A 17,426-nucleotide genomic window follows, 5' to 3' on the forward strand; every position below is an offset into this window, starting at 1 on the left:
TGTTATTAATATATGATGCTGAAAAAGAGTAATTTCTGACGGGAATGAGGTCTCCAAACAGTGCATTGTGGGACTATCGATGACGTCACGGCGATTCGCTGTTCTCATTGGTTGTAGGCATTGGTTTTTGCTTTTTCAACGTTTTCTCACGATCTTTTACTACATTAACATGGAAAATGTTATTAATTTGCGATTACACTTTTAACACGCTATTTTATCGCTGTAAGAAACCTCTTTTATTCTGTTGTGCTTAAGAAAATTATGTAAAAGCTGCTAAAACTCTATTTTTATTTAATACATTGAAGTTTTTTTAATAGAAAGGTCTTTCATTATTTGTATTTATTTATTTAAATAGAATAAGTACATTTTATTTAGTTACACATACTGTATCTCGCTTAAACCATACTGTGGCTTAAACTAAAGCAAAGCGCGCTGTGACTGAATCGTGTTCGCGTTTCGTGCGCGTGTATTTTGACCCTTTCTGCAGGCCGTCACGCACTGCTCTGGTCCCGCCCTTATGTACGTGACGCGCACGCGCAGTGGAGTCAGTACGGAACCCAGCTAAGGTAGATATGGCGGATCTGTCTCTGGATGAAGTGATTCGTCGCCGCAGCTTCACCGCTCGCGGAGTCAGCAAGAGGTAACGCGCTCCCGGCACTTTAATCAGCGATACTATCACCCGCCGCGGCGTTTCAGCGTTATTATTTTTCACATAAACGCAGTCGTGTGAGGCTCTTAGTGAGCAGATGTCCCGCCTTCTCACGCCGCTCATTGGCTAATATGGCCGCTCCCGTGCTCTGATTGGCTGACGCGCGTGACTCATGGCGTCCAGCGCGTTCTGTGGCTGTTTTTACAAACAAACCTCGTACATTCATGACATTAATCTCTCCGTTTCATTCACATTATCGCGCACTGCGAGCGTCACTATAGGCAGCTGAACCGCGCGTGCGTTCAGTGATTGATCGATATCCGTCGAGAAACAGAAATGTTTTTTACTGTTAAATCTGAGCTAAAACTCTGGAAATGGAGGCTAACTTTGATTCTGACTGAAATATTAATTAAACAATATATAGAAACAGCTTTTAAATGTGGTAAGAAACCCCTTTTTTAATGTTGTTTGAGTTATTCATATGTGTTTCTTTGTCCCTCCCACAGGCCCATATATGGCAGAGGGGCGGGGTCGGTGGGCAGGGCCTTCGATGCCCGTCAGAAGATTGGCAGCAGTGATGTCAGACAGCGGCTGGGAGTGGGCGGGGCCACAGCAGGTAAACACAGTGACATTGGTGTTTGTGAAGCGTTAATGTCGACTGTAGTTTCACGTCCGTCTGTGCGTCCAGCGTTCCCGGTGAAGGACGCGCGGGAGAAGCTGGCGCAGAAGGACGCGCGCTTCCGCATCCGGGGCAGAGGGGGCAGCACAGGCGCGGTGCAGGACGCGCGGCAGACCATCAACTCGCGCAAACAGATCGCGCCGGTGCAGCCGTCGCCCGTCAAACCCGCCGCCGGGATCCCACACATCCACATCCACAACCCCGCCCCCAGCGTGAGAATGGGCGTGGCCTTGCAGCCAGGAGGCGGGCTCACCAAAGTAGTCGACGCACGTGATAGGTTGAGCTTAAAGAGGAGCGTCCCAACGACGTCCAATCAGATGGCAGCGTCTATGAAGATCACCAAAACCATCCAGGTGAGCGAGGTGTGTTTAGCAAGCGGTTTCCATAGCAACGCTGGTGATTGACAGGTACCTGACGTGTGTGCGTTCATTACAGCAGAGGCCTGTGGGAATGACCAGCGGGATCCGCATCAACGTTCCCAGCGGAGCCAATCCGGCCAGTGGTCACATGACCGCTGATGATGATGATGATGGTGTGATGCCCAACAAACAGATGAAGTTCACCACAGCCAGCACCCTGCAGACACGAGTGAGACTCTCACACACTCACACACACACACACACACACACACACTCACACACACACACTCACACACACACACTCACACACACACACACACTCACACACACACACTCACACACACACACACACACACTCACACACACACACTCTCACACACACACTCACACACACACTCAGAGACACACACACACTCACACACACACACTCACACACACACACACACACACTCACACACACACACACTCACACACACTCACACACACACACTCACACACACTCACACACACACACACACACTCACACACACACACTCACACACACACACACACACACACACACACACACACACACACACTCACACACACACACTCACACACACACACTCACACACACACACACACACACTCACACACACACACACTCACACACACTCACACACACACACTCACACACACACACACACACACTCACACACACACACACTCACACACACTCACACACACACACTCACACACACACACACACACACACTAACTCTCTCTTTCTCTCCAGCCGGTGCCCGTCTCTCTCTCGACTCCCATCACTAAGGTGGTGAAGAACGACTCGTACACGCCTCCGTCCGTCTCCGTGGCGACTGCCCGCCCCCCCACACAGACCCTACAACCCGTCTCCAGGACGACCGTCGCCACGCAACAGGCGGGTGGAGATGCCGGCGGACAAACACACGCCCCCCCACAGGTACACAGAGTGATTGTCGAGCTGCTCGACCAATCAGAGAAGTGTTCGATGAATCACTAACGTGTGTGTGTGTGTGTGTGTCTCAGCCGGTCTTCAGTCCTCTGGAGGGCACCAAGATCACGGTCAACAACCTTCACCCTCGCGTGACGGAGGAGGATATAGTGGTGAGTGTCCTCCGAGTCGTGTCACGTGACGTGTGTGTGTCGACGCAGACGCTAACACACCTGTGTGTGTGTGTGTGTGTGTGCAGGAGCTGTTCTGTGTGTGCGGCGCGCTCAAGCGGGCGCGGCTGCTCAAAGTGGGCGTGGCCGAGGTGGTGTTTGTGCGTAAGGAGGATGCGGTCAGCGCCTACAGGAAGTACAACAACCGCTGCCTGGACGGTGAGAGAGACTTCCTTCATCGTGATTAACTCATCATCAGTGCTCATTAAAACTGCTGTCAATCATTCATCTCACTGACACGCTGTCAAATCTGTTGTTTTTCCCCAAATTACACTTTATTTTTCACAAATTCTGTTTGATTTATTTCATTAATGCCAAGTGTTTTGTTGTCATTTTCTGGGTTCTGTTTCCGTCTAATCAGTGGAAAGCATTTTTAAAGTTCTGCTGTGTGATAGTGTGTGTATTTATATTTCAGTCATAATTTCTGTGTGTCCAGGTCAGCCCATGAAGTGTAACCTGCACATGCAGGGCAGCGTGATCACGTCAGAGCAGCCCATCCTCCTGTGAGTTACCATGGGAACAACACATCACATGACACAACAAGTCACAGCTTCAAATAACATTAAAACTCAAAATTATGACGTCATAATTTCAACCTTTTCTCTGTTTCAGCTTAGTATGTCATAATAACTTTGTCGTAATTATGAATTGGTACGTCAATTGCGGCTTTAAATTCCGACTTAATATGTCTTAGTTTCAACGTGTCATACTTTCAACGTTTTGTAATTTTGCCTTTTGTCATTTCAACTTTTTTGTCAATTATGACTTGGAGTATCTTAACTTCAGCTTGTCATGAATTGACTTTTTGTTGATTTAAACTTTGTCATAATTTTGTCAATTATGACTTAGACTGAAATCTTAAACTGAAATTATGACATGGTGAAATTTGTAATTATTTTGAATAATTTCAGCTTGTCTTAAATTTCATGTTTTCAATTTGTCAATTATGACTTTGTAAATTTTGACTTAGTATGTCATAATTTCACTTTTTCATCTTTTCAATTCATGTCGTCATTTTGAATTCGTCATAATTTCATCTTTTTGTCATAATTATGAATTTCGACTTATGTCGTAGTTTCAATGTTTCATAATTTCAGCATTTTATAATTTTGCCTTTTGTCATTTCAACTTTTTTTTTATCAATTATGACTTGTGTCAATTTCAACTTCAACTTTTTGTCAATTTAGACTTTTTTGGAATAATTTTGACCTTTTTTCATAATTATGACATGTTGAAATGATTTCATAATTTCAGCTTGTCATAATTTCAAATATATTTTTAATTAGTCATCATTTTGACTTGGTATGTTATAGTTCAATTTCTTAATTTCAATTAGTCATAATTTCAACTTTTTGTCAATTTAGACTCAAATTTGGCCTTTTGTTATAATTATGACTTAGTATGTCATAATTTCAACTTTTTGTCAATTTAGACTTGGTTTGTCTTAATATAACCATTTCATAATTTCAGCTTTGTCATATTTTTGAATTTGTAATAATTTCAGTCTTGTCATAATTATGAATTGGTATTTCAGATTCAACTGTAAATTTCAGCTTTATATGTCTTAGTTTCAACATGTCATAATTTAAATTTGTTTCATAATTTCATCATTTTGACGTGTCATTTCCACTTTTGTCAGTTATGACTCATGTCATAATTTCTACTTTTTTTCCATTTTGACTTTGTCTTATATTGAAATTGACACGTTGAAATTTATTTTGAATAATTTCAGCTTGTCATAAATTTCATGTTTTCAATTTGTCATAAGTTTGACTTTTTTGTAAATTTAGACTTAGTATGTCATAATTTCACACTTTCATCATTTCAATTTATGTCATTTTGAATTTGTCATAATTTCATCTTTTTGTCATAATCATGACTTGGGTTGTAAATTTTGATTTGTGTCTTAGTTTCAATGTGTCATTTCAGTTTGTTTCATAATTTCAACATTTTATAATTTTGCCTTTTTATATCATTTCAACTTTTTTATCAAATATGACTTGATGTCAATTTCAACTTTGTAAATTTTTACCTTTTTTTGGTCATAATTTTTTACCTTTTTTCATAATTATGACATGTTGAAATGATTTCATAATTTCAGCTTGTCATGAATTTAAAATATATTTTTAATTTGTCATAATTTTGACTCTGTTTTGACTTAGTATGTTATAGTTCAATTTCTTTCATAATTTTAACTTGTCATAAATTGATTTTTTTTTTGTCAATTTAGACTAATAAATTTGGCCTTTTGTCATAATTATGATTTAGTATGTCATAAATTTCAACTTAGATATTAAGTCATACAAAGTCAAAATTTACACTTTTTTATTTCATAATTTCAACTTGTCAAATTTAATTTTCAATTATTTAATTTTCAATTTAAAAAGTCATTAGTCAAAAAAATTATAATTTAAATTTTGACATCTAAATTGATAGTAAAAATTGACAAGTTGAAATTCTGACTGATAATTTCATTTCGACTTAGTATGTCATAATTTCAACATGTCATAATTTAAAATTTGTCATAATTTCAACTTTTTTCATAATTATGTCTTAGTGTCTTAACTTGAGTCTTAGTTTCAATGAATTTGTTTCATAATATCAACTTATTTCATCATTTCGACTTATTTCATTTAAACTTTTTTGTCAATTTTGACTTGGTACGTCATAAAAGGTTCATATTGTCATAAATTTGAACTTATTTAATATTTTCGATGTCATAATTTTGACTTTGTTAATTTCATCTTAATGTGTCATAATTTCAATTTCTTTCATAATTTCAGCTTGTCATAATTTCAAGTTTGTCGTAATTATGACTAGTATATCATAATTTCAGTGAACGTTGTCATTTTACATTTATATGTCATAATTTTGACTTTATATGTGGTGTAAATGTGTGTTTCCATAAGTTTCTCTGTTGTTAATGTGACGTCTGTCGTCTGTGTTGATGATGTTGACGTGACTGACGCGAGTCTGCCGTGTTTCAGGAGACTGAGCGACACTCCCGGCGCGGGCGGATCGTCTCAGAAGGACTCGTCGTCTCGCTCCAGCTCCAGATCCTCATCCACAGCCGAGGTGGATCCGCAGACCATCCTGAAGGCCCTGTTCAAGTCCTCCAGCCAGACGGGCAGCACCAGCGGCGGCAGCGGAGGAGAGACGCCCAACGCTCACGCCACCGCCTTCCGCATCAAGATCTAACTCTGTTTTTATCTTCTTCTGCTTCCATCACGAGCTCTGTTTCTGTTCCGGTTTTAATGTGACGCTCTGTGACGCTTTTGTTTTTCTCCAGTAAATATCTTGCTTTATAACCTGCTGTCTCTGTGCCGTTTTTATTTACACTTGCACTACTGTTCAGAAGTGTGCGAGTTCTGACCCAATCAACGACAAATAAAATACATGACGGTTTCCTCATAAATATGACTGTTTTCAACAGTGATAATAGTCATAAATGTTTCCTGAGCAGCAAATCATCATATTAGAATGATTTCTGAAGGATCATGTGACACTGAAGACTAACTGAAGAATAAATTACACTTTACTATATATTCAGCTAAAGTAAGCCAATAATATTTCCCTGTTTTACTGTATTTTTGGTGAGCAGAGAAAAACTTTCAAAACCACTAACAAATGTGAAGTGAAGTGAAGTGACATGTGGCCAAGTATGGTGACCCATACTAGGAATTTGTGCTCTGCATTTAACCCATCCAAGTGCACACACTCAGCAGTGAACACACACACCGTGAACACACACCCGGAGGAGTGGGCAGCCATTGCTGCGGCGCCCGGGGAGCAGTTGGGGGTACGGTGCCTTGCTCAAGGGTCTCACCTCAGTCGTGGTATTGAAGGTGAGGAGAGCACTTGACATTCACTCCCCTCACCGACAATCCCTGCCGGACCTCAGACTCGAACCCATGACCTTTGGGTTACAAGTCCGACTCTCTATCCATTAGGCCACGACTCCCCCCAAATCTCACTAATGTGTAAAATATAAAACTAATTGATCGTACAACTCTAGAAGACCTTGAGTAGAATGTGCTAATTACAACTGATGTAGTCAGTATGATCGTTTTAGCCATTTTAAAGCGCAACAACAGTTTTCCTCACTCACTCATTTTCCTCAGTGGAACTACAGTTCCCATCAGTCATTGCGTCTCTGTTTCCGGTGACGCGTGTAAACGAAGATGGCGCCGTCCAAGGACCAACTCGCGTGCGTCATTCCTGGAGGTTTTACTGGTAAATTTATTAAAGTTTATAAAACTGATCAAATGCTTATATTCGCTGGCGATGATGATAACGAAGAGCTTGACTGAGTGATGTGGATGTGTTTGTGTGGCAGTGCTGTCGCTGAGGTTCAGTGAGGATGACGATCATGCTGCTCTTCATCAGCTGTGTGTGAAGGAGCATCGAGTCCGATCCGAGTCCAACACAGACAGACCGCTGGACCGAACACTGTTCGTGCTCAACGTGCCGCCCTACTGCACACAGGTACACACACACACACACATACAGATCAACTACACACACACACACACACACACATACAGATCAACTACACACACACACACACACACACACACACACATATATACAGGTGAACTACACACACATACAGATCAACTACACACTCACACACACACACACACACATATATACAGGTCAACTACACACACACACACACACCCATACAGATCAACTACACACTCACACACACACACACACACACACACACATATATACAGGTCAACTACACACACACACACATACAGATCAACTACACACTCACACACACACACACACACACACACACACACACACACACACATATATACAGGTGAACTACACACTCACACACACACACACACACACACACACACACATACACACAGATCAACTTCACACTCACACACACACACACACACACACACACACACATACACACAGATCAACTTCACACTCACACACACACACACACACACACACACACATACAGACAGGTGAACTACACACTCACACACACACACACACACACACATACACACAGATCAACTTCACACTCACACACACACACACACACACACACACACATACACACAGATCAACTTCACACTCACACACACACACACACACACACACACACACATACACACAGATCAACTTCACACACACACACACACACACACACACACACACACACATATATACAGGTGAACTACACACTCACACACACTCTCACACACACACACACACACACACACACACATATATACAGGTGAACTACACACACACATACACACAGATCAACTTCACACTCACACACACACACACACATGGGTCATTGACGAATAAGGTTTGTAAAAGTGTAAACAAATATAATGGAGATTTAATTAATTTGTAAGTTTTATTAAGTGTTAACAATGAGATTGTTTTTTTTGTTTTATAATTAATTAACACTGATTTTGTCATTTTTTACAAGATGGACAATATTTGTCAGTAAGAAAGTCATTTGGTTTAACCAAAATTTCAGTTTTGCCGAATGACGATATTTTCAAACGATGCTAACAGGCTGATATCTAACAAAAGGACAATCAAACATTTTATATTTAGTACATCATTTCCATGTTTTATAGCGGTTGCACCGAATGACCTGATGTTTTGGGACATGCGTATGATCAAGTGAAAACATGATTTTATCAAATAGTTAAGAGAGAGTTAGTTACTTTGCTTCACGACCATGTGGTCTGAATGATGTCACATCCTGTCACATGATATTGACCTTTTATATTGGTTATTGAAATTCATTATTTCTCATAACAAAGCAACGACTTCTACACATAATTTTAATACCACTTTGCTCTCTGTTGATATATGATGTTATAAAATAAAAACATAAACATTTATTACATTTTAAGATATTTTAATCACAAATGAAATGGCTGTATTGGCCTTTGGATGGTTAAACTGAATGACCTTTAAAATACCTTTATATGAAGCAAAATATAATTAAAACCTTTTGGATTCAATAAAAGAGATCTAGTTGTACTACCTTACATGCTTTGGATGTCATATCTGTGTTTTTTTATTATTTTTTCTGACTGTCCATTTCACGCACACTATAACACGCATCTACATGATTGTGATCAGGTGTTGTCTCAACAGCACAGGTTAACTAGTCCATAACCCACCCAAACTCATCTTAACTAATTCTTAACCCACCCAAACACAGGTTAACTAATCCATAACCCACCCAAACATAGGTTAACAAATTCATAACCCACCCAAACTCATCTTAACTAATTCTTAACCCACCCAAACACAGGTTAACAAATCCATAACCCACCCAAACATAGGTTAACAAATTCATAACCCACCCAAACATAGGTTAACTAGTCCATAACCCACCCAAACACAGGTTAACAAATCCATAACCCACCCAAACAAGGTTAACTAATCCATAACCCACCCAAACACAGGTTAACAAATCCATAACCCACCCAAACAAGGTTAACTAATCCATAACCCACCCAAACATAGGTCAACTAGTCCATAACCCACCCAAACATAGGTTAACAAATCCACAACCCACCCAAACTCATCTTAACTAATTCTTAACCCACCCAAACATAGGTTAACAAATCCATAACCCACCCAAACATAGGTTAACTAGTCCATAACCCACAGAAACATAGGTTAACAAATCCATAACCCACCCAAACATAGGTTAGCTAATTCATAACCCACCCAAACACAGGCTAACAAATTCATAACCCACCCAAACACAGGTTAACAAATCCATAACCCACCCAAACACAGGTTAACAAATCCATAACCCACCCAAACACAGGTTAACTAATCCATAACCCACCCAAACACAGGCTAACAAATTCATAACCCACCCAAACACAGGTTAACAAATCCATAACCCACCCAAACACAGGTTAACTAATCCATAACCCACCCAAACACAGGCTGACAAATTCATAACCCACCCAAACATAGGTTAACAAATCCACAACCCACCCAAACTCATCTTAACCAATTCTTAACCCACCCTAACATAGGTTAACTAATCCATAACCCACCCAAACATAGGTCAACTAGTCCATAACCCACCCAAACATAGGTTAACTAATCCATAACCCACCCAAACACAGGCTAACAAATTCATAACCCACCCAAACACAGGTTAACTAATCCATAACCCACCCAAACACAGGCTGACAAATTCATAACCCACCCAAACATAGGTTAGCTAATTCATAACCCACCCAAACTCATCTTAACTAATTCTTAACCCATCCAAACACAGGCTAACAAATTCATAACCCACCCAAACATAGGTTAGCTAATTCATAACCCACCCAAACTCATCTTAACTAATCCATAACCCACCCAAACACAGGCTAACAAATTCATAACCCACCCAAACATAGGTTAGCTAATCCATAACCCACCCAAACTCATCTTAACTAATTCTTAACCCATCCAAACATAGGTCAACTAGTCCATAACCCACCCAAACACAGGCTAACAAATTCATAACCCACCCAAACATAGGTTAGCTAATTCATAACCCACCCAAACTCATCTTAACTAATCCATAACCCACCCAAACACAGGCTAACAAATTCATAACCCACCCAAACATAGGTTAGCTAATCCATAACCCACCCAAACTCATCTTAACTAATTCTTAACCCATCCAAACATAGGTCAACTAGTCCATAACCCACCCAAACATAGGTTAGCTAATTCATAACCCACCCAAACTCATCTTAACTAATTCTTAACCCACCCAAACATAGGTTAGCTAATCCATAACCCATCCAAACAAGGTTATGTAATCCATAACCCACCCAAACATAGGTTAAAGGAACACTCCACTTTTTTTGAAAATAGGCTCATTTTCCAACTCCCCTAGAGTTAAACAGTTGAGTTTTACCGTTTTCGAATCCATTCAGCCGATCTCCGGTTCTGGCGGTACCACTTTTAGCATAGCTTAGCATAGTTCATTGAATCTGATTAGACCGTTGGCATCGCGCTTAAAAATCACCAAAGAGTTTCGATATTTTTCCTATTTAAAACTTGACTCTTCTGTAGTTAAATCGTGTACTAAGACCGACGGAAAATGAAAAGTGGCGATTTTCTAGGCTGATATGGCTAGGAACTATACTCTCATTCAGGCGTAATAATCAAGGAACTTTGCTGCCGTTCCATGGCTGCAGCAGTGCAATGATATTACGCAGCGTCTCTCACAAACGTCTCCATGGTTGCAAGGCACCTTCCCTGTGCAAGCAGGGGCTCACAGGCGCTGCGTAATATCATTGCACTGCTGCAGCCATGATACGGCAGAAAATTTCCTTGATTATTACGCCTGAATGAGAGTATAGTTCCTAGCCATATCAGCCTAGAAAATCACAACTTTTTATTTTCCGTCGGTCTTAGTACACGATTTAACTACAGAAGAGTCAAGTTTTAAATAGGAAAAATATCTAAACTCTTTGGTCATTTTTAAGCGCGATGCTAACGGTCTAATCAGATTCAATGAACTATGCTAAGCTATGCTAAAAGTGGTACCGCCAGAACCGGAGATCGGCTGAATGGATTCGAAAACGGTAAAACTCAACTGTTTAACTCTAGGGGAGTTGGAAAATGAGCCTATTTTCAAAAAAAAGTGCAGTGTTCCTTTAACCTATGTTTGGGTGGGTTAAGAATTAGTTTAACTAGTCCATAACCCACCCAAACATAGGTTATGTAATCCATAACCCACCCAAACACAGGATAATCAGACTGTTGTGTGTGTGTGTTTCAGAGCGTTCTCACAGACGTCTTCAGCCGCTTCGGTCCGATCCAGTCGGTGGAACTGAGTGATAAACCAGGAGTGTCCGAATCCAGTGACAGTGACGTATCCGAATACTTCAGAGCCGCACGCAGACAGGTGACAGACTACAGCTGCACACACACACACACACACACACACACACACACACACTTGTTTTTGTGAAATGTGGGGACATTCCATAGGCGTAATGGTTTTTATACTGTACAAACCGTATTTTCTATCCCCCTACACTACCCCTATCCCTAAACCTAACCCTCACAGGAAACTGTGCACACTTTTACTTTGTCACAAAAACTCATTCTGTGTGATTTATAAGCCTTTTGAAAAGTGGGGACATGCTGAATGTCCTCATATTTCACCTCTTTTTGTAATACCTATGTCATACCCATGTCATTATACACATTTGTGTCCTGATATTTCACAAAAACAAGTACACACACACACACACACACACACACACACACACACACACACACACACACACACACACACACACACTCACATGTGTGTTCAGTGTTTCAGAGTGGCCTACATCGTGTTCAGCAGCGAGTCCGGAGTCGCAGCCGCCAAACGACACCCGCGGAGCGTCCCGCTGACCGTCTCCACCGCGGGGCGACCCGTACGGACCGGTGTCAGCAGTGAGTCTCACACACACACACCTCTGATGATGATGTGTTTGTGTGTGTTCTGATGTGTGTTCTGATGTGTGTTCTGATGTGTGTTCTGATGATGTGTGTGTATAGAGTGGATCCAGCAGTACTCGGAGTCACTGGTCAACTCTTCGTCTCTGCAGGACGCCGTCGATCAGTTCATGAGGGACTTCGACCGACGGAAGACAGAGGTGAGAAACACACACACACTCACTCTCATCAGGTCACCTGACCAGGTCATTCATTATTCATGACCCGCAGGAGGCGGAGCGTCTGAAGCAGGCGGCGGCGCAGCAGCAGGAGGATGAGGAGGGCTGGGTGAAGGTGACGAAGGGCAGCCGCGGCGCCAAGGCCCGCCCACACAGCGAGATGGCCAATCAGAGGACGCTTCAGAAAGAGGAAAAGAAGAAGCAGCGCAAGGAGCTGCTGAACTTCTACTCGTGGCAGCACAGGAACACACAGAAAGAGCGTGAGTTACACCGACACGCCTCACACCGTTCACACCGCCTCGGGCTTCCCATCATGCCCTGTGTCTGTTTCAGATATCGCCGAGCTGAGGAAGAAGTTCGAGGAGGACAAGCAGAAGATCGCCGCACTGAGAGCGCAGAGGAAGTTCAGACCCTTCTGATACTACCCACAATCCCCTTCACCCACTGACTCGTCTACCCACAATCCCCTTCTCCTGTACTGTCTGTTTACATGAACGTTCTCTTGAAATAAAGATATTTGAAGTAAAGTCTTTTGTAATTATTTGTGTTTATGGTGCAAAAATAAATCATTGTGTGTCAGATGTGCGATTAGATCGTTAAGAGCATCTTGTTTTATTATTTTATTATTTTTTTAGTTTAATCATTAAATTATATTAATATTATAATATTATTTTCCATTAAAGATGCAAATTTAATACAGCATAAATATATAGGAGTGAAAATAATTAATTAAATATTACATTTCATCAAGATGTACGAGTTTTTGACAATGAAAAAAAGATTTACCGTTAAAAACAGTAAAAATTCCTTTAGAGACTGAATTTAGCAGGAGTAGTGGAGTGGGCCTTATTTACCAGGCCTGACACGTCACGGCCCACACCACGTGATCAGCGGAGAGGAGTCACGTGGTGCCGGAAATAAAGTGCGCAACTGTTTATCGAGAGGATCGTCGGTGATCGCGCATTCATAACACACTCCATTATTGATCACCATCCGCTGCTTCAGTCGAGTGTTGATCAGCGGGAGAACATGACGCTGAACCGGAACCATCACCCGAACGGAGGAGTGCTGATCCAGGCCGGAGAGAGGTACAACACACACACAACCACCATCACAACAACAACACCACATATAATCACAATACACTGACATCATCATATCTGAGGATAATAACACACGCGCGGGTGATTTATCTTCTTTATTTTAGCTATTGTCATGTTTGTATTTGGACCCAGAGTCTGTAATAAAGTGTGACTGACATGCTGTCATCATATTCAGATCTGCTGATCCTTTAGTGACACTCCTCAGATCATATTCTTCATTATTTCGACAAATAACCTCAGATCTACAATGTCACGAATCTTTATATTGTGATAAATTACTCATATATGATCTAGTGAGTCTGTTTTATGTTGGCTAGACAGATCGAGTGTGATTTAAGATCAGATTGCGGATGATTTCTGCAGGAACTGTAGTAACTGTGTTTGTTCACATCTGTTGAGAAACTGCGGCCGTTCTGGGAACAGATGTGTGCATGAAGTTCCCAGTCTGACCTCACTTCCTGTTTTCATCCTGGTCTTTCAGCATCTTACGAGAATGTAAGAACGTCGAACTTTCCTTCAGTGACGTCACACCTAAGAATGACCTGTTCAAGGGGACCAAGAAGGGCTCGGTCTACCTCACCCAGTACAGGGTAACTATAACCCTCCCAAACCCTTCCTAACTAATCCATAAACGACCCAATAGAGTTTAGGTAATCCATAACAGACCCAAACCCATTTTAACTAATCCTTGACACACCCAAACACAGTTTAACTAATCCGCATCTCGCCCAGAACAGTTGAGGTAAACCTTAACTCACCGAACACACGTTAACTACTGTTGACTAGTTTTCTCTTGTTACTGTTGCCTTTTGTTTTTCTTTGCTTGTTTTGTATTTATTTGTATGTATTTGTGCATATTGTTGTAATGTTTCTATATTATTGCTCTGATCAACAACCTTGATCTTAGGAAAGGTGCTTTATAAATTTTAATATATTATATAATTAGCAAATATATTATTATAATAATAAAATACATTATTGATATTATTAGGTAATCCATAAACCTAACCCAATTAAATATACCAAACGTATACCAAATATACCACCCCAAACACAGGTTAACGAATCCATGACCCACCCAAACACAGGTTAACGAATCCATGACCCACCCAAACACAGGTTAACGAATCCATAACCCACCCAAACACAGGTTAACGAATCCATAACCCACCCAAACACAGGTTAACGAATCCATAACCCACCCAAACACAGGTTAACGAATTCATAACCCACCCAAACACAGGTTAACTAATCCATAACCCACCCAAACACTGGTTAACTAATCCATAACCCACCCAAACACAGGTTAACGAATCCATAACCCACCCAAACACTGGTTAACTAATCCATAACCCACCCAAACACTGGTTAACTAATCCATAACCCACCCAAACACAGGTTAACTAATCCATAACCCACCCAAACACTGGTTAACTAATCCATAACCCACCCAAACACTGGTTAACTAATCCATAACCCACCCAAACACTGGTTAACTAATCCATAACCCACCCAAACACAGGTTAACTAATCCATAACCCACCCAAACACTGGTTAACTAATCCATAACCCACCCAAACACAGGTTAACGAATCCATAACCCACCAAAACACAGGTTATGTAATCCATAACCCACCCAAACACAGGTTAACGAATCCATAACCCACCCAAACAAGGTTATGTAATCCATAACCCACCCAAACACAGGTTAACAAATCCATAACCCACCCAAACAAGGTTATGTAATCCATAACCCACCCAAACACAGGTTAACGAATCCATAACCCACCCAAACAAGGTTATGTAATCCATAACCCACCCAAACACAGGTTAACGAATCCATAACCCACCCAAACAAGGTTATGTAATCCATAACCCACCCAAACACAGGTTAACGAATCCATAACCCACCCAAACACAGGTTAACGAATCCATAACCCACCCAAACAAGGTTATGTAATCCATAACCCACCCAAACACAGGTTAACGAATCCATAACCCACCCAAACAAGGTTATGTAATCCATAACCCACCCAAACACAGGTTAACAAATCCATAACCCACCCAAACAAGGTTATGTAATCCATAACCCACCCAAACACAGGTTAACGAATCCATAACCCACCCAAACACAGGTTAATGAATCTACAACCCACCCAAACACAGGTTAACTAATCCATAACCCACCTGCACAGGTTAATCAGACTGGTGTGTGTGTTTCAGATGGTGTTTGTGAGCAGCACGATGAAAGACAAGTTCTGCTCCTTCATGTTTCCATATTACCTGATGAAGAACTGCAGCATCGAACAGCCAGTTTTCGCCGCCAACTTCATTCAGGGTCTGATCAAAGCCGAGGCCGGAGGTAGAGTGCTTTACCCAGCATGCACCTGCGGTGTGTTGTTGTTATGATACCGTGTTCAGCTCACGTGTGTGTGTGTGTGTCTCAGGTGGCTGGGAAGGCCAGGCCAACTTCAAGATGTCGTTCCCCAGCGGAGGCGCCATCGAGCTGGGACAGCACCTCTTCAAACTGGCCACTAACGGTGAGGGTCACTGTGAAACACGGCTGGACTTCTGTGTGTCCGAGATCATATTCAACGGCTCTGTCGATCAGTGCTTTAACCCTGTGATGTTCAATATATCTCAAGTGTGTTTATGTATGAAGCGCATTATAAATGAATGTGTGTGTCTGCAGCGTCTCGAGCTCCTCCGGCTCAGAACGGAGCGTTCGGAATGGCCGCAGGGATGAACGGATACGCCAGTCCAGCCATGCCGCAGCCGTACCCGTATCCCAGCATGCCACAGGCCGCGTACAACCCCTACCCGTACCCCCCCACTGCTGCAGGTACGGTCAGACTGATGATGACACTATCTTCTGCTCCAGTGTTTCAGTACTGATGAACTTTATTGAACAGGTGTGTATCCCAGCGCTCCCATGTACATGGCTCCGCCTCCTCCGTATCCCGGACCACCACAGGACTGGTGTCCTCCTCCAGGTACACACACACACTCTCACACACACACACACAGAGTATAGCAGGCCTTTAGTCACATGACCTGATCTCCGTCTGTCGTTCAGTCGCTCCAGGAAATGCCAAAGCAGCAGAAGCAGCCAGCAGTGCGTTTTACAATCCCAGCAACCCTCACAACGTCTACATGCCCATGGTGAGACATGCATACACTGCTAATTCACACATAATTCAGTGAACGCTAGTCATTTCAAACGATTCCTCATGTATTTCCTGTTGTTCGATCAGGATCAGCCACCTCCATATTTCCCTCCTGAGAATCCTGACAAGAAGAATATGTGAATGGCACGGACTGGATCACGGACTGGATCACGGACAGACTCGTTTCCATCTGACGGCTTTCATCTGATTCTGTGTGATGAAAGCAGCTGTTTTCATAGATGCACTCTGATTTTTACTATTTAACCACCGAGAGTGAAATTAACCCTTGTATTTCTTCCTGTACTCAGTTTCTAATCCTGATGACTGTGTGTGTGTGTGTGTGTGTGTGTGTGATGCTGGGTGATTCTGTAAATTCCTTTTGATAATGTAATAAAAATACTCACAAATCATAACAATAGTGAAGATGATGGTGGATCAGCGCTGTTGAAGTGAGTGTGGATGAGTGATGTAGACGGATGAATAAAACCTGTATATTCTCTCAGTGTTCTTGTGTTTATGTTCAGACAAACACACTTCAGATCATGTCTAATGTTACAGTTACACAAACGATGTTGTAAGAAAGTCTGAT

The 17,426-nt window shown here is 41.7% G+C and overlaps 3 protein-coding genes across 6 annotated transcripts; all 3 read left to right on the forward strand.

Moving 5' to 3' along the window:
- The first annotated feature begins 184 nt into the window (after positions 1 to 184).
- On the forward strand, positions 185 to 6,189 carry poldip3 (polymerase (DNA-directed), delta interacting protein 3). 3 transcript variants are annotated; one of them, XM_067380883.1, is made up of 9 exons: positions 185 to 640; positions 1,156 to 1,265; positions 1,338 to 1,690; positions 1,764 to 1,916; positions 2,463 to 2,648; positions 2,735 to 2,812; positions 2,899 to 3,028; positions 3,306 to 3,372; positions 5,857 to 6,189. In XM_067380883.1, exons 1-9 carry the CDS (start codon positions 573 to 575, stop codon positions 6,065 to 6,067), a joined length of 1,356 nt encoding a protein of 451 aa, XP_067236984.1. In that variant the 5' UTR covers positions 185 to 572; the 3' UTR covers positions 6,068 to 6,189. The 3 variants fall into 3 exon arrangements, with proteins under 3 accessions (XP_067236984.1, XP_067236983.1, XP_067236985.1); XM_067380884.1 differs by having other exon boundaries at positions 194 to 640; positions 1,338 to 1,681; XM_067380882.1 differs by having other exon boundaries at positions 187 to 640; positions 1,156 to 1,681.
- Positions 6,190 to 6,973: 784 nt separating this feature from the next.
- On the forward strand, positions 6,974 to 13,103 carry rrp7a (ribosomal RNA processing 7 homolog A). The gene is made up of 7 exons (XM_067369999.1): positions 6,974 to 7,102; positions 7,206 to 7,354; positions 11,679 to 11,804; positions 12,223 to 12,346; positions 12,452 to 12,549; positions 12,620 to 12,827; positions 12,901 to 13,103. The coding sequence occupies exons 1-7, from the start codon at positions 7,051 to 7,053 to the stop codon at positions 12,984 to 12,986; spliced, it is 843 nt and encodes a 280-aa protein (XP_067226100.1). The 5' UTR covers positions 6,974 to 7,050; the 3' UTR covers positions 12,987 to 13,103.
- Positions 13,104 to 13,458: 355 nt separating this feature from the next.
- Positions 13,459 to 17,342, forward strand: wbp2nl (WBP2 N-terminal like). 2 transcript variants are annotated; one of them, XM_067380888.1, is made up of 8 exons: positions 13,459 to 13,655; positions 14,152 to 14,260; positions 15,894 to 16,032; positions 16,118 to 16,210; positions 16,363 to 16,512; positions 16,583 to 16,663; positions 16,756 to 16,832; positions 16,925 to 17,342. In XM_067380888.1, the coding sequence occupies exons 1-8, from the start codon at positions 13,597 to 13,599 to the stop codon at positions 16,976 to 16,978; spliced, it is 762 nt and encodes a 253-aa protein (XP_067236989.1). In that variant the 5' UTR covers positions 13,459 to 13,596; the 3' UTR covers positions 16,979 to 17,342. The 2 variants fall into 2 exon arrangements, with proteins under 2 accessions (XP_067236989.1, XP_067236988.1); XM_067380887.1 differs by having other exon boundaries at positions 13,460 to 13,655; positions 16,747 to 16,832.
- Positions 17,343 to 17,426: the final 84 nt, after the last annotated feature.

This window comes from Chanodichthys erythropterus, chromosome 3 (assembly GCF_024489055.1).
Source record: "Chanodichthys erythropterus isolate Z2021 chromosome 3, ASM2448905v1, whole genome shotgun sequence".
Classification (NCBI taxonomy): domain Eukaryota; kingdom Metazoa; phylum Chordata; class Actinopteri; order Cypriniformes; family Xenocyprididae; genus Chanodichthys; species Chanodichthys erythropterus.